The sequence below is a fragment of the Lichenostomus cassidix genome, chromosome 1, assembly GCF_008360975.1.
Source record: "Lichenostomus cassidix isolate B80296 chromosome 1, HeHo_3.0, whole genome shotgun sequence".
Classification (NCBI taxonomy): Eukaryota; Metazoa; Chordata; class Aves; order Passeriformes; family Meliphagidae; genus Lichenostomus; species Lichenostomus cassidix.
Window position 1 is genome coordinate 88980951 of NC_139479.1, and position 13543 is coordinate 88994493.

The 13543-nt window shown below is 44.6% G+C and overlaps 1 protein-coding gene across 4 annotated transcripts; it reads right to left on the minus strand.

The window, feature by feature from the left end:
- Positions 1 to 1041: 1041 nt before the first annotated feature.
- TENT5C (terminal nucleotidyltransferase 5C) lies at positions 1042 to 9654 on the minus strand. Of its 4 annotated transcripts, none has more exons than XM_085069756.1 (2): positions 9578 to 9654; positions 1042 to 7013 (listed from the first exon to the last, which is right to left on the minus strand). In XM_085069756.1, exon 2 carries the CDS (start codon positions 6985 to 6987, stop codon positions 5812 to 5814), a length of 1176 nt encoding a protein of 391 aa, XP_084925882.1. In that variant the 5' UTR covers positions 6988 to 7013; positions 9578 to 9654; the 3' UTR covers positions 1042 to 5811. The 4 variants fall into 4 exon arrangements, with proteins under 4 accessions (XP_084925882.1, XP_084925908.1, XP_084925891.1 ...); XM_085069782.1 differs by lacking the exon at positions 9578 to 9654 and adding an exon at positions 9217 to 9292; XM_085069765.1 differs by lacking the exon at positions 9578 to 9654 and adding an exon at positions 8297 to 8451.
- Positions 9655 to 13543: the final 3889 nt, after the last annotated feature.

The window sequence follows — 13543 nt, forward strand, 5'->3', positions numbered from 1 at the left end:
AATGTTTACCATTATGTAAGCTCCATATGGAACTTACAGAGTACTCTGGCACCGTTTGCCTAAGGACAGCTATTTTGTTGTTTCAGTAGCTGACCCTGTAAAGCTGACCTTGGTATTCTAGAAACATAAGGGTGGTACCCAAAATAACTCCACAGCTTTCATGGTGTGACAAACAGGAGTTAAGGTGACAAGCAGCTGGTTGGTGCTGCCCAGCTGCATTATCAGTTCTCTATTTAAGTTCATACAGAAGCAATTAGATCTGGAAAAGGGACTACACAAGGTTCATGATTACTTCCATGGGATCACACCACCTCTAAATTCCACAGAAATTTCCACTGCAGGTGTTACAAGGTCCTGGAGACTGGAATTCCTCCAGCAATGCTTAACTGAGGCTAGAGTTTGTCTGAGCTCTGGAGGGGATTAGAAGCAAGCACATGTTTTAAGAGAATTTATTCTAGTGCAGGAGCAGCAAGCAGACTGCCACACAGCCCCAGCTTTTACTTAGCTCTGACCTGCTCAACTCCCACAGACCACTGGTTAATAGTAGCACCAGCTTTCAGGATACCATGAAAGCAAAAGCTTTCAACCTGTAAATAACCTGAAGAACAACTGCTGTCTTTGTTTCTCACCCCCTTGGCTCATAAGCTGAAACTGGCAGCAGCTTATGAAGTGGAGTGTGTCACAGAACAGATTGGCAGGCTCTAGTTCAGACCAGACCCTACCCAACAGGCCTAGGTTTGTGTCTCAGTATGTCTTAAAGTCAAGTGGAGACCAGATGATGGTAAGACAGGAAGAGATGGTTCTCTAAAAACTGTCTCTATAATTTAAGTGGAAGATTATCATGTCTCACTTAACTGACTAATCTTCAATGAGGTGAGGCAGATATAAAAAAATGTACCTTGAATAATATCTAAAGCAAGCATTGTTGTGTACCCCACACTATTATTCACCTCACAAGTGCATCTGCACACACATTGGTCAATAAGCTCTACAGATACTTTTTCAGCGTTATTTAGATGCAAAAATTGCTTGAGGCAAGGGTTGTTTAGCATAAGTTTATTTGCACAAGAATTTCAGCATCATTAAGGTCCAAACCCCAATTTCCAAAAATGACAAGTGAACACCACAGTGCAGAACAGTAGACAAAGTTACTGTGACCAGTCTCACATTTGGGCTCATCACAAATCCAAACATCTCTATTACCTTGTTTTGCCAGCTTAAGGGGGGGGAAACAAACAAAACAAAACAGAGAAACAAGAAAAAAAAACCCTCACTTCTTCCAAAGAGATAAGAGACATACTTTGCAAGAGCTGATTTCTTTTAATAGTTAAAAATAGTGAGATGATAAACATAGGAAAAAAGGCCTTCTAAATTTCAATGGAAAGTGCAATTTTATTCAGAGAGACAAGCCCAACCCAGACACTTCAGTGAGAAAAAGCAGAGTGCTCCAAGCATTACCCCAAAGTTTCTACTACAGATCAACATCCCACTCTATATCTAGCTTCACTGAAATTAAAGAACATTTATGAAATACACTTAACTGTATTCAAGAAACAATTGAGTAAGACTTATTAGATGTGAGGGCTAGAAGTTTCATTATTCATTTGGCTCTACTGATGTCCAAGTTAGACCAAGCTGACAGTGGCTGTGGTCAACTCAGTGCTTATTCCTGTGCCTAACATTACAGAATCCTGACTGAGCTGAGTAACAGGAATAGGAAACAAGTACCAGCAGTACACTAACAGCTTAGACTTAAGGCAATTCTCCCAGATTCTCTTCTAAGAGGCCTTTTCCCTACTACTCATATAATGACAAGCAGAGATCACTACCAATATCAGTGGTTATTCTATCAGTCAGGAACCCATGATGCCTAGGCACATACCAAATGTTTAACCCCAGAACTCAAGTCCAAAATATGTATCTAAGTTTCAAAGAAAAGCTTTAGGTATTTGGATTAGATTTAAATACTACCTACTGCTTTGTAGAGGAGATGATTGATGTGAAAGCATGCAGATCTTTTGAAAAATGGTCACTCAGAAGCAAGCAGTAGTCTTAACCCCCTAGCTTAGTGATTGGCTGACTGAGCTGAGGACAAACACAGCAATGATTAAATCTTGAACAGAGGAAGCATGAACTCTCCTTTAGCTTACAACTTGTCACAGTGACCATGGATCAGCACAGGGATTTTACCAAAGTGAATAAAACCCAGTCTTCTACCAGGTCTCATTAGTAGCATCACTATCATCTAAAAAGTCTATCTTACAATGAGGAGGTCACAACAATAAACTGCATGTCAAGAGGAACTTGGCAATAAATGTTGTCAGCATGTGCTTAACCTCAGACTGGCTTTGTCCAGCAGTGCTTATAAGCTACAGATATTTTATACCACAGCCTAGTTAGTAGAAGTTTGATCCTGAGGAATGATGCACTGAGTGTTACTGTAGCTTTGTTTTAATGCCACTGCCCAGAGGGAATGTGTCAGGTCTGAATACAGCAGTCTCTCTCTAACCTCCCCATGACACACAAGGGGGCAACAGAGGTTAGAACAGGTTTGCAGAGACATCGTTACTGCCGAGGGGTGACTGAATCAAGCAGGCATCCTAGACTTGGCCTGGGGTCATCACTTTTACCTAATGCTCACTCTCAAATTACCCCTTGCTATGGGGGTCCCCATAAACCTGAACTCCAGCCAGCTAACACACAGCAAATTAAGCCACTGCCACTTGCACCATGGAGCTGCCATGACCACCCAGAACAGAAAGGGGTAGACTGCTTGCAACACATTGATGAAAAGCTACCAAGTACACCAGCTTTACCTGCCAAGCCAGGATTATTTTGAAGACAATGGGACAAGCAGTGTCCCATTTAATCCCTGGTACTCTAAGGCCAATGCAGCAGGTAGTGTGCAGCTTCAGGATACAATTAACCATTTGAGGGTTTAGTGTCTAACAGCCAGTCTATAACACATCAGTATTTCCCGTGTGCCAGAGCATCTTAACAGGCAGGGAACACAGAGTCCTGCAAAGCTCAAACCCAGGCACTCAGCTGTTCAGAGAGCAGCCATTCAATGTGGAGCTTCCTTAGAGGCCTCAGCATCAAGTTACATTAGCAAAAGCACAATACTTATGGCAGGAAGCTTAACTTCTCCATAGCTCTGTCTCACTAGGAATCCAATTCAGCCTTTTTTCCTCTCTAGCATTTTCTTTTCCAGGAGATGCACCTGGCCTGCTGCTCAGCAGCCAAGGCATTAAAGACCAGCAAAACAAATCTGCATTTCCAGCTTGTGAGGACTCCTCCCAAGTATCTCACCACTTCTTCTACATGAGCCAATGCACAAAAAGAAGTTCCTAAAGATCAGCCACTACGTCACAGAAGACAGATACCTGAGTCTAAGCCCCTCTAGGCAATGGTTTACTTCTGCAATGGCTATAGCATAGGTTGGCTTCAAAAACATCTATGCAAGATATGACAGCAATTACAAACTCTTAAGTCTTCTTTCTAGTGACACTCTACACTAGGCCAAGTATTGCTTTGCATGCAGGAGTTATTCTTGCCTAGGATTGCATTCCACCAGTAAGCTTGCACTAAGTTTAACACATATGACAACACTGGCATCATGTTAATTTTTAAAAAGTCAAAGTCTTGGATGACAGATGTCTTGTCTGTATACCACACCAAGTCCAAGCCACAGTTAATGAAAAAGTCTGTGTTTGCTTTCAAGTTTAGACACTTTGGCTGACTAATCAGGAAGCCTTTAATGAAAAAATCCCACAATATAATCCACCAAATTATATGTCTTTTTGCTACCGAAGTTGCTATCAAAACTGTTCAGGAAATTAAGCTAAAGCATGCTTGACTACATACAGTCCACTTTGTAGATTGCATCCCTCCCAGCCTTCCTAAGCTAAACAAAGACGTCTGACCAGAGAAGTAGCCTCATTGCTGAGACAGTCTTTATGAAGTAGTTAAGAAAAGTGGAAAGAACTTGCTTTTGGTCTTATGAGGGGCAGGCAATTTTTACTGTCATTTAAGTGCTGCACCGCTGCTGCTTTCCACCTTGAACATTGGTGTTCCACCTGTTTTCTGCTTTACCTTCTAAGTTTTAATCATTTGTTGGATCAGGCACTTTGGTCTTACAAGCTTGCAGAAACAGTAATAAATAGTAATAGAAGCAATAAAAAAAGATTCAGTGAACAAGCATTCTTGAATATTGCACTAGTACATAATAAATAGCTCTAAGATTTGCCTTTCTAGTCTACATTTCTGGTTAAGCAAAGGAAACTCAAGATCGCTTGCTATACATATTTCACTATTGTAATTCAGTGAAAATCATCCAGTTAATATACCAGTTTCTAACACCACTATATAAATAACTGAGGAATTTTTAACCTTCCTTATAAAGCCCAGGAGTCTCAAAGCAGCAAGTTCAGCACATACCCTTCAGGAAGATCAGCCCCCTACACCTCCAAGGGAGTGCATTCTCTTCCAGAGGCTATTCTGAACTCAGGCCCAGACTTTCAATACATACAGCTTCTGTGGAGAGCTCTGCTTAGGGCTTGTAGACTTCTTCAAGTGAGGATCAAGAGCAGTAAAAAGGAAGAATTTTACTCTAACCACTCAAAATGCCATCTCATACACTGACCAGGTGATAGCGATACCCCAGTAAGCTCAACCCTTCAGTGGTGACAGAAAGACAAACCTCTAGGACCTGCCTGAAGTTGTACAATAAGAAATTCATTTTAGGAGGCACTTTCAGAATGCATAGGAGTGCACATAATCCTGCAATTTACTGTGGCTTGGGGTTTTTGTTTAGGGGGTTTTTGTTTTGGTTTTGTTGTGGACCTGTGAGGAAGAAAATCAGGTCAAACCCCAATGTAAGAGCTGTGCTAATTTCAAATTGGGCCAAATGGTTTTGAACGATTGTTGTGGACTGCCACAAAGATACAGTCAGAAAGGCTTTAGCTCAATGCTGGACTTTAGAATATTTTTCTAAATTAAGTATTCAAACTGTGGCTCCAATTCTATTTAAAGCTTCAATTCCTCATTTCAAGGACTTTTCACATTACCAAATTCTAGACTGTGTTTTGGTGTGTGTTTAGAGATGTCACCTTCCAAGTTTTTGTACTCAAGAAAAATTTAGCCAGATTATGCTTTGTGAATGGATTTACTAATCTACCTTCAACTTCCAAGAAATTAATCTTGAACTCAAGGCAGGACCATACATCCATAGGCACTACAGGAAACAACACTTATGTCCTCTACAAGACAGACAGTATCTGTACTGTTACTAGCCCTACACAGCCACAAAGAAAAAGCAACCCAAGCATAACACGAGCCCACTCTTGGCACCCTTAGTTCAATAGAAATTTGGCCAGAACTTGGACTGAGGAAGAGTGATGAGGTTAGGGAATAGAAAGCAGAGTTTTGCTGCTACTCCAGGAACAGCATCTGCTTAAAGCATTTTACAGTCTATTAACCAACTGAGTTTACTGAATACACCATTTAGATCACACATTAATAGCCACTTCCATAACCAGTACAAATTTTCTTAACTGCTTCCCTTAACGTTTGGCTGCTGGTTCTCTTCTCCTGACGAAGAGGTAATAAGGCTTTTTGGCATTTGTAGAGATACACTGAAAGGTTCATAGCAGGTCACCTGGCTGCATAATCCACTGCACACCAGGAAATGGACAGTCTGATACAGTCATGTTTCCATTAGAGAACACCAACTGACAGTTATTACTTGTCTATATATACACTCAGTATCTTGGCTTTCAGTAGCCTCCAGACAGGAACACTCGAGGGAAACCATCAATTGCAAGGCAACCAAGTGGGGTAGGACTGGCTGTACAGCACAGGGGCACTTGCAAGGTAGTAGTTGCTGAAGTTTGCATCGCTGACATAAGGTGCTGGCTGGTAGTAACAGGTTACATTAGTGGCGTTCGGGATGATGTTCTGTTCTGCCAGCACCTTGAGTGCTAGCAGAGAAATCAAATTGAGAGTCTGCCTTCGCTCATGTCCCATGAGGCAGACGGTGCTCTCATTCACCACCCTGCGCAGAATCATGAGGTAGTCGTACTTGCTCCTCTCTTCTTTGGAGAAGTGGTTCTGGAGGTAGGTCTCTAGCTTGCGCTGCTGGTCCAGGATGTCTGGGAAGTCTATGAAGAATCGGGAGCACATGTAGCGCTCCAACGTTTTGATCTCATCCTTATCCATGGGCCTGAAGTCTCGTACTAAGAGGTTACTGTACTTCAGAAGCCCACCACCTCGGATCTCTTCAGGATTTTTGGTAGCTATCAACTTGTTCTGGAGGTGATCAAAAGCTGCTTCAAAGTCTCCATACATGCTCTCCCCAATCACGGTTGGATGGAAGTGTTCTGACATGGGGGTTTCTGAGTAGTCATAGTAAAAGAGCAGGGAGTCCAGTATGATTTGGAATGAATCCACGCTGAACTCAAACTGTCGTCGTATGCAGTCTACAAACTTAAGCTCCACGTTTTTGCCATGCTTGTTGGAAAGCGATATCAAGCTCCAGCGGTCAGTCTCCGTGTACACTTTGACCAGCTTCTGGATGTAGGCTTCCTTCAGTGTAACAGGACTGATTTTCAACTTGCTTACTCCTTCCGGCAAGAAATTCAAGAGGGATCGCAGGACCACATCTCGAACTAACTGAAACTCTGCCTCACTTGGAAGAGACACTTGAAAAATGAGATCCAGGTCTTTGCATCCCAGCCCATTATCCTTGACCAGGACATGGCCAGCTGCAGAGCCGTTCAGACGGACATCGCGTACCACAATGCCTGCTTCGCTCAGCCGACCCCGAACTGTGTGAACAATGTCCTTCAGAGTTATGTTCAGGGTCGGGAAGTTCCCTCTCCCATGGATGGGAACCACTTCTGTGAGAACCTCGTGCAGACGGCTGACCTGCTCCCAGTTCAGGACACTGCAGGACATGGAGTCTGCTCTGCTGCTTCCTTTGCCTGCCATCCTGGGGCTTTTCTTCTCCAAAGAAACTGTACAGAGGTAGAATATAAACAGAAAAAGACAAGTCAGACTTCCTGTTTGTGCTTCCTAGATCTATTCCTAGGCTCTATTTTTCTGTCTTTTTACATATTGACACAAACTAGGAAGAAATAATTCTATGCATTAATGATTATCAGCAATCCTTTCACATGAAAGGAGACACGGTTTCTCTGCTGGTGCAGGCCAAAAAATTTAGTTGTCATAGTTCTTTTTTTTGGTGAGGTAGAGTTAATTCAGGAAAGCAGTTTGTGTCAAATGGAAATTACCAAAGATAACACATAAACTTTATCTAAGTTTAAAGTCATCAGCAGTTCTGAAAGTTAAGCTTTGAAGTTGTTTCATGATGCATATAAACTCAAACTGCTGTCTCCAACTAACACAACAGTAGAAGACCCCCAGGTGTTAGTTTCAGGGTTTAGACATCCAGTCCACTGATAACTCCTAAATTACGCCAGAGATACAAGATTTCTTCCTTTTCATTGAAGTCTTTCCTTTCTGCACCATCCAGCATCTATCTCTCATAGGATAAAAGCCAAGTATATCTTGCTCCTGCAAAAAGCTGCAGCACTTCAGCATCCTGAACAGAATTTCGGCTGCAAAGTCAGGTAACAACATTCAATGGGCACTCCAGTCTCTGTAAGCAAACCTTTACCCTTCTTCAGAGACACTGCCTAACCAAACTACCTTTCTGGAAATAGTCATACTTGCCCCAAGTTTTGCTCATTTGTAAAGGGCCAACAAGCTTGTAAGAGCTGGGATAAATTCAGATGATGCATATCAAGTTCATGGTACTCTTTTAACACTGAGAATCTCACTGACCAGACTTGGTCACATCCTTGCCTGAACATTTTAAGCACAAGAGAATGATCTGATTAGCTGTGACAAGACTCCTTAAGTCCCTTGTCTTTTGTAGCACGTAGATACTTACAGATGTTCTGCAGTCACACAACTCCAACTGGTATTAATACCCTTTTCTTTTTTTAAGTTTTCCAGGTTTCTGTGTAGCCAGGTGCTTCCTGACAGCTACAGACTAATGGAGGCCTCACCTTCTTCTGCCCCAAGTACTCCTGAAGACTGCAGCTGCCAAGGTCAGACTAGTCAAACTTAAGCAAATTAACTCTTGCCTACCAAGAATGAAAAATCAAACCCTACAGTTTCCTAACATGCAACAGCAAAGAGTATGGAAAAATTTTTAAGCAACTTTCAAAGAAGGGCTATTGCCATCACAAGCCTCCCCTTTTCCAGCTTTTCATTTTTGACCAACTCATTTGACCTGTCACTTCCTCAGAAGAGAATCAAATCCTAGAACAAGTACACAGTGAGGTTAAAATGCTCCTGGGGAAGTAGCCTCTGTCCTTGAGCATGAGCTGCTGCATTACAAACTGTGCTGCCATGGATCACATCAGCACCAGCAGGCACAAAACAAACCTTTGGTTTGCAAGATGATTGATCTAGGATAAATCAAGAGGTTCTTCAAGCTCAGTCCTTAATGCTCCAAAACAACATAAATACAAAAGCCTCAAGCCTGCCAGCAGTTGCTCTCAGGCAGTTCAAGCACATTAAAGTACATTTCCTTTGTAAACTCACTGTATTTCCATTAAATCCTTCAGATCACTACGGAACACAAGTCTTCGTGTGACTTCTAACTCAAGCTGCAGGTGCTTTCAGCTGCTACCTCTGCAACTGTTCCCTCTCCTCTTTCCCATTTGTAGCTCTCTCCACAGCCAAGACAACACACGCAGCACAACAGTGACCAGAAAGGACTTGGACCTGTGCTTCCAACCCCACCACGCACACTTGGTTCTGCTTGGTGACCCTCACCTAGGAGAATAATGCACATTGCTGCCCTTGGCGGGAGGAAGACAAAGTATTTCATTTCCAGTTCAGTGGAGAGTTTAATTCTCAGGCTGTCAACCTCCAAACACCCCCAAAACACTTGTGCTTGCCTACTCGGCAATGCTTATGTTAGTGACAACAGATTCCTAGCAACTCCGGTGTATTTGGGATGCTAACAGCTCACACGCCTCTTGTTTCACTGCCAGCCATTCCCTCCACAGGATCTGACACCTGAAGATGCTCACTCCTTGGGAAGAAAACCACCGCGGAGGCAGGAGACACGATCTTTAATACCGAGTGTAAAGAGTATTGGATACAACACTCAAATCAGAGGCAAAAGGAGCGAGGACTACACACCTTCACCTTGGTCACGACGAGGTGCGCTACCCTGCAGCAGCAACTTTCCTCGATAAGACATACAACTTAACGCAACTTTCCTCTATAAGACATACAACTTAACACAGCACCCAAAAAGCTCCCTGCGCCTGAGGCCCGCAGAGCCCAGGCGACAGGTCCAGCTAGCTCCCTTGGCGGGACCTCATCCCCTCAGAGCAGCCGCCCGCACCGGGGAACTCGCGCTATGTTATGCCGCCGTGAACACCCACAGCCGTGACAAAACCGCTGCCCAGAGCCTGTTCCCAGGAGAGCCCGCCCGCTCAGCCCCGGAGAGGAGAGAAGAGCCCCGGAGAGAAGACAGGAGCCCCAGCCCGCCGCTCACCTCAGCCGCGCCGCACACCCCGAGCGACCGCGCCAGCCCCGCCGCTGCCCACGGCCTCCCTTTATGGCCCTTCAGCACCGCTCCGCCCCGCCCGCCCCGCCCGCCCCGCTCGGCCCGGCCCTCCCGCCACAGCGGGGGCGGCTCTGGCCGCCGGTCCGGCCGCCGGGCGCTCTGCCCGGGGAGCCCCGCGGCGCTCGGGGCGGGGAGGGGACGGCGGTAGCCGCCCTCGCCCTGCAGCCCTCGCCCTGCAGCCCTCGCCCTGCAGCCCTCGCCCTGCAGCCCTCGCCCTGCAGCCCTCGCCCGCCACCTCGGGCCTCGCCCCGCGAACGCCACACGCAGCGCCCAGAGGCCGCGTCCCGCTCCCCCTCCCACAGAAATACAAACTTTTCGAGCGCCCCGCAGTTCAGGACGGACTTTGAGGTGCTGGAGCGACTCCAAAGAAGAGCAACGAAGCTGGTGAAGGATGTGGAGCACAAGTCCTGTGATGAGAGGCTGAGGGAGCTGGGGGTGTTTAGCCTGGAGAAAAGGAGGCTCAGGAAAGACCTTACTGCTCTCTACAACTCCCTGCAAGGAGGCTGTAGCCAGGTGGGGATCAGTCTCTTCTCCCAGGCAACCAGCGACAGGAGAGGACTCAGTCTTAAGCTTGGCAGGTTTAGGCTGGACATTAGGAAAAAATTCTTCACTGAAAGAGTGAGTAGACATTGTAATGTGCTGCCCAGAGAGATGATGGAGTCACTGTCCCTGGACGTATTTAGGGTAAGATTGGATGTGACACTCAGTGCCATTATCTCGTTGACACAGAAGTGTTTGGTCAAAGGTGGGACCCGGGGATCTCAGAGATCTTTTCCAACCTAATTGGTTCTGTGATTCTGTGGGCTACGATGAAGAGCTGACTGAAATACAGCATGGCTTTCCCATGAGAAGGCACCTTGTCCCAGACAGAACAGCTGTCAGCAGACATCCCAGACGTCCAGCTCTGCCAAAGAGCTCTCTGTGGTGCTCCATTGGAAACAGCCAAGCCAGGCGTTCATCCAGAGCCTACAAGGATGGGCTCACAAGGATGTTACAGCAGTGAAGGAACAGCGTGCTACTGGAAACCACAGCTGATGGGCTGTGGGAGGCTCTGCACTCATGGACAAGGAGGGTGGAATGACTGGACAGGAATCAACTTGGAGATGCAGCGTCATAAAAATCAGCTGGTGTTTAATAATGCAGGGTGTGAGATCGTGCATTTTTGGGGTAAAAGTTACTATTTCTGCTGAGAACACAAGGTTTCATCAAATACTGGGGTATCTGCCTTTTGTTAGGATAATCAGGACTCAATAGAAGGGGGGGAAAAATCAACACTTAACCTAGGGCAGGCCAGCTGACATAATTCTAGTAGAGCTAAAAAAAGTACTTACAAAGCATTGGAAAAAAAAAATCACTACATCTCTTTTACTGTTTGGCCATACACAGTCAAGAAAGATGAATTAAAACCTGCACACATATGGAGAAGAGCTGACCTTGTATAAGAAACTGGAAAGCTCCTCTTCGCCTAGCAAACACAACAGACCTGCCTTGTTTCACCAACAAAGCCAAAGATGAGCAGGAATACAGATGAGTTAGATAATTTTTTTTCTTCAATATTGCCCCACTGGGATAAATAACAGGAAACAAAATGACCTATTTAAAGAATAACATTGACACAAGAATCAGGTTCAAGGCAAGTTATCTCATTGTCCAACGAGACAATCATAATTCAGAGCATTGCAGGAGGGAAGGGAATAAAACTAGGTTTAAGATGAAGCTAGAAAATATATAATATAATTGTTTGTGGTGGTATGGAGCTGGACATGAGGATCCAGATCTCTCAACATTTTTTTCCTTTGTTTCTAACATTAGAAATATGGAACTCAAAGAGAAGTAGTAGCACAAATGAGAGAAGCATAGCCACCTGTAAGGAAAAATCTCACTTGGAGGTTCAAGCAGTGAATGATCTCACTTCTTAAGAATATTTCTTCAGCAAGATTTCTGCCTCAAATAATATAGTCTTTTGACAGTAACTGATGATTTTGGGCAATATATTTTCTGCTACCACATGGGGACCAATTAAAGTACTTATTGAAAAATATTTTCTATTGGGAATATTTATAAGATACAAATATAGGCAAAGGTAAACTGCAGCACATACTGCTATTACAAATATTAAAGTATTAATCAAAGGTTCATACTTTGATTGTTTACAAGTTCTTGTTTCACAAAAACATTTATAAACACAAAGAGGTATCTCAACTCTATTTTAGGGTGTTTTCTTCATCCTCTGACTTGCAGACCTTGAGTATTTGTCAGGGGAAGCACAGTATTCTGCAGTGAACTGACCTCCTGACCATACACTTGTTCTTTTTAATTGCTTTTCACGGGTGCCACAGAAGTTGTCCTTGGGATTGGGGAATTTGGCAATTCTAAAGGGAATTGGAAATGCCATTAAAGTCAGCTGGACAAGGCTCCTGGGTAAATTGCAGGAATAATGAGGAGTGAATCTTTGAGTAATGAACGCCCAGGAGAATGAGCCCATTTACCCCTGAGGAGAAGCTGCCTTCTGCTACCCATCCACCTGTGCCTGTGCAGTGGGTTACAGTGCCATGAGGATGGAAAACATAGAAATACAAAACTCACTGCTGAGACAAGTTATTAAAAATGGTGGGCTACTGCTCAGATGCTGTGGCTGCCGAGGTGGCTGACACAGGCCCAGACACAGCTCCAGGGTACAATCTTAGTGTTTAGCATTTTTTTAGGACTTTCCTGCTGCCAGCTCTAATTCTAAGTCTAGGGAGAAGTAATGGATGATCCTAATCTTTGCAAGATATACTTTCTTCAGAGTGACTGGGATGCAGATAAAATCCTGTCACAAGACAGTGAGTGGTGACAGCCACAGTGCCCCCCTGCTCTTGGACAATTTTCATCTCCCCCTTCTCTGACAGCTGTTCCATCCCTCATCTCTGCTTGTGGCTCCAGTGTTTCCTCCCAGCTTCCTCCCTCCTCCCCTCTCCTGGGGTGTACCCCTCTTCAGGATACACAGCACTGGACCTGTTTCAAAGGGTTTTCAGCAAGAGGATGAGGAATGAAGAAGGATCAGCTGGCTCCTGGGACGGCAGTGTGACAAAGGGAAAAGAGTCTGTGAGCTGCCAAAACAGAGGCAAGTATGAAGTTATATTAAAACAGTGCAAGTTGTTCGTTTTTATCCAGTAAATAGGGCAGCAAATCTGGCAGAAGAAACTCACTTAAAAGCCTGCAAGTCAGCTCAGTGACCTGGCACTGTCAGATTAGTTTCCTTACATGATGCATTGCTGAACGTAATGTGTCATCATAAATCTTGGTTGCTACAGCTGTTAAAGCCATAAAGTGAAGCAGAGTTATTAATACACAGTAGTAGTAGCTGTCAGGCTCCATTCTGTAATTGAGCATCAGATCTGCAGTTGGAAAACTCTTCTTTTTTGTCTGACATGTGGAGTAACTGCATGTCTGCAGATGCTTAGAGAGTGGAGACAGGTAGGAACATCCCACCCACACAGGGCTATGATGAAATCCTCCTGCAGAGTATCAAGAGTGAGCCTCTCTGTTGTTTCTCTAGCTGCCTCTCTAAATCTTTGAGGTTTCCTGCTCGGAGATGAAGCAACTCTTCTTCTTGATACATGGATAAAGGTAAACATGTGAAGTCCAATATAGACAAACCGAGTAGAGTTATGCAGGGAACAGCATCCTTTCAAAAATCAGAAGTTTGCTGCTAGAAGCACTGTGACTGCTGGAAAGTCCCTGCTGTAAGGGATGGGATGCTACTATGGAGGACTTCCCAGCTCCCACAGAGTTCTAAGCTCAGCAAAACACCTCTTCTCCAATGGTACCAGACCCCTTCACCAGCAGGACCTGTGCAAAATCCAGAGCTGCTGTCTCTCACATACGGCTTTTTGAAGATGTCCCCACCCA

Bases quoted from the DNA above. Each gene is read 5' to 3' on its own strand.
- TENT5C (XM_085069782.1), bottom strand. From the start codon at position 9,277: ATGTCTTATCGAGGAAAGTTGCTGCTGCAGGGTAGCGCACCTCGTCGT. The intron at 7,014-9,216 runs GTGTGTAGTCCT...ACCTCTGTACAG, and splicing joins TCGTCGTGACCAAGGTGAAG to TTTCTTTGGAGAAGAAAAGC.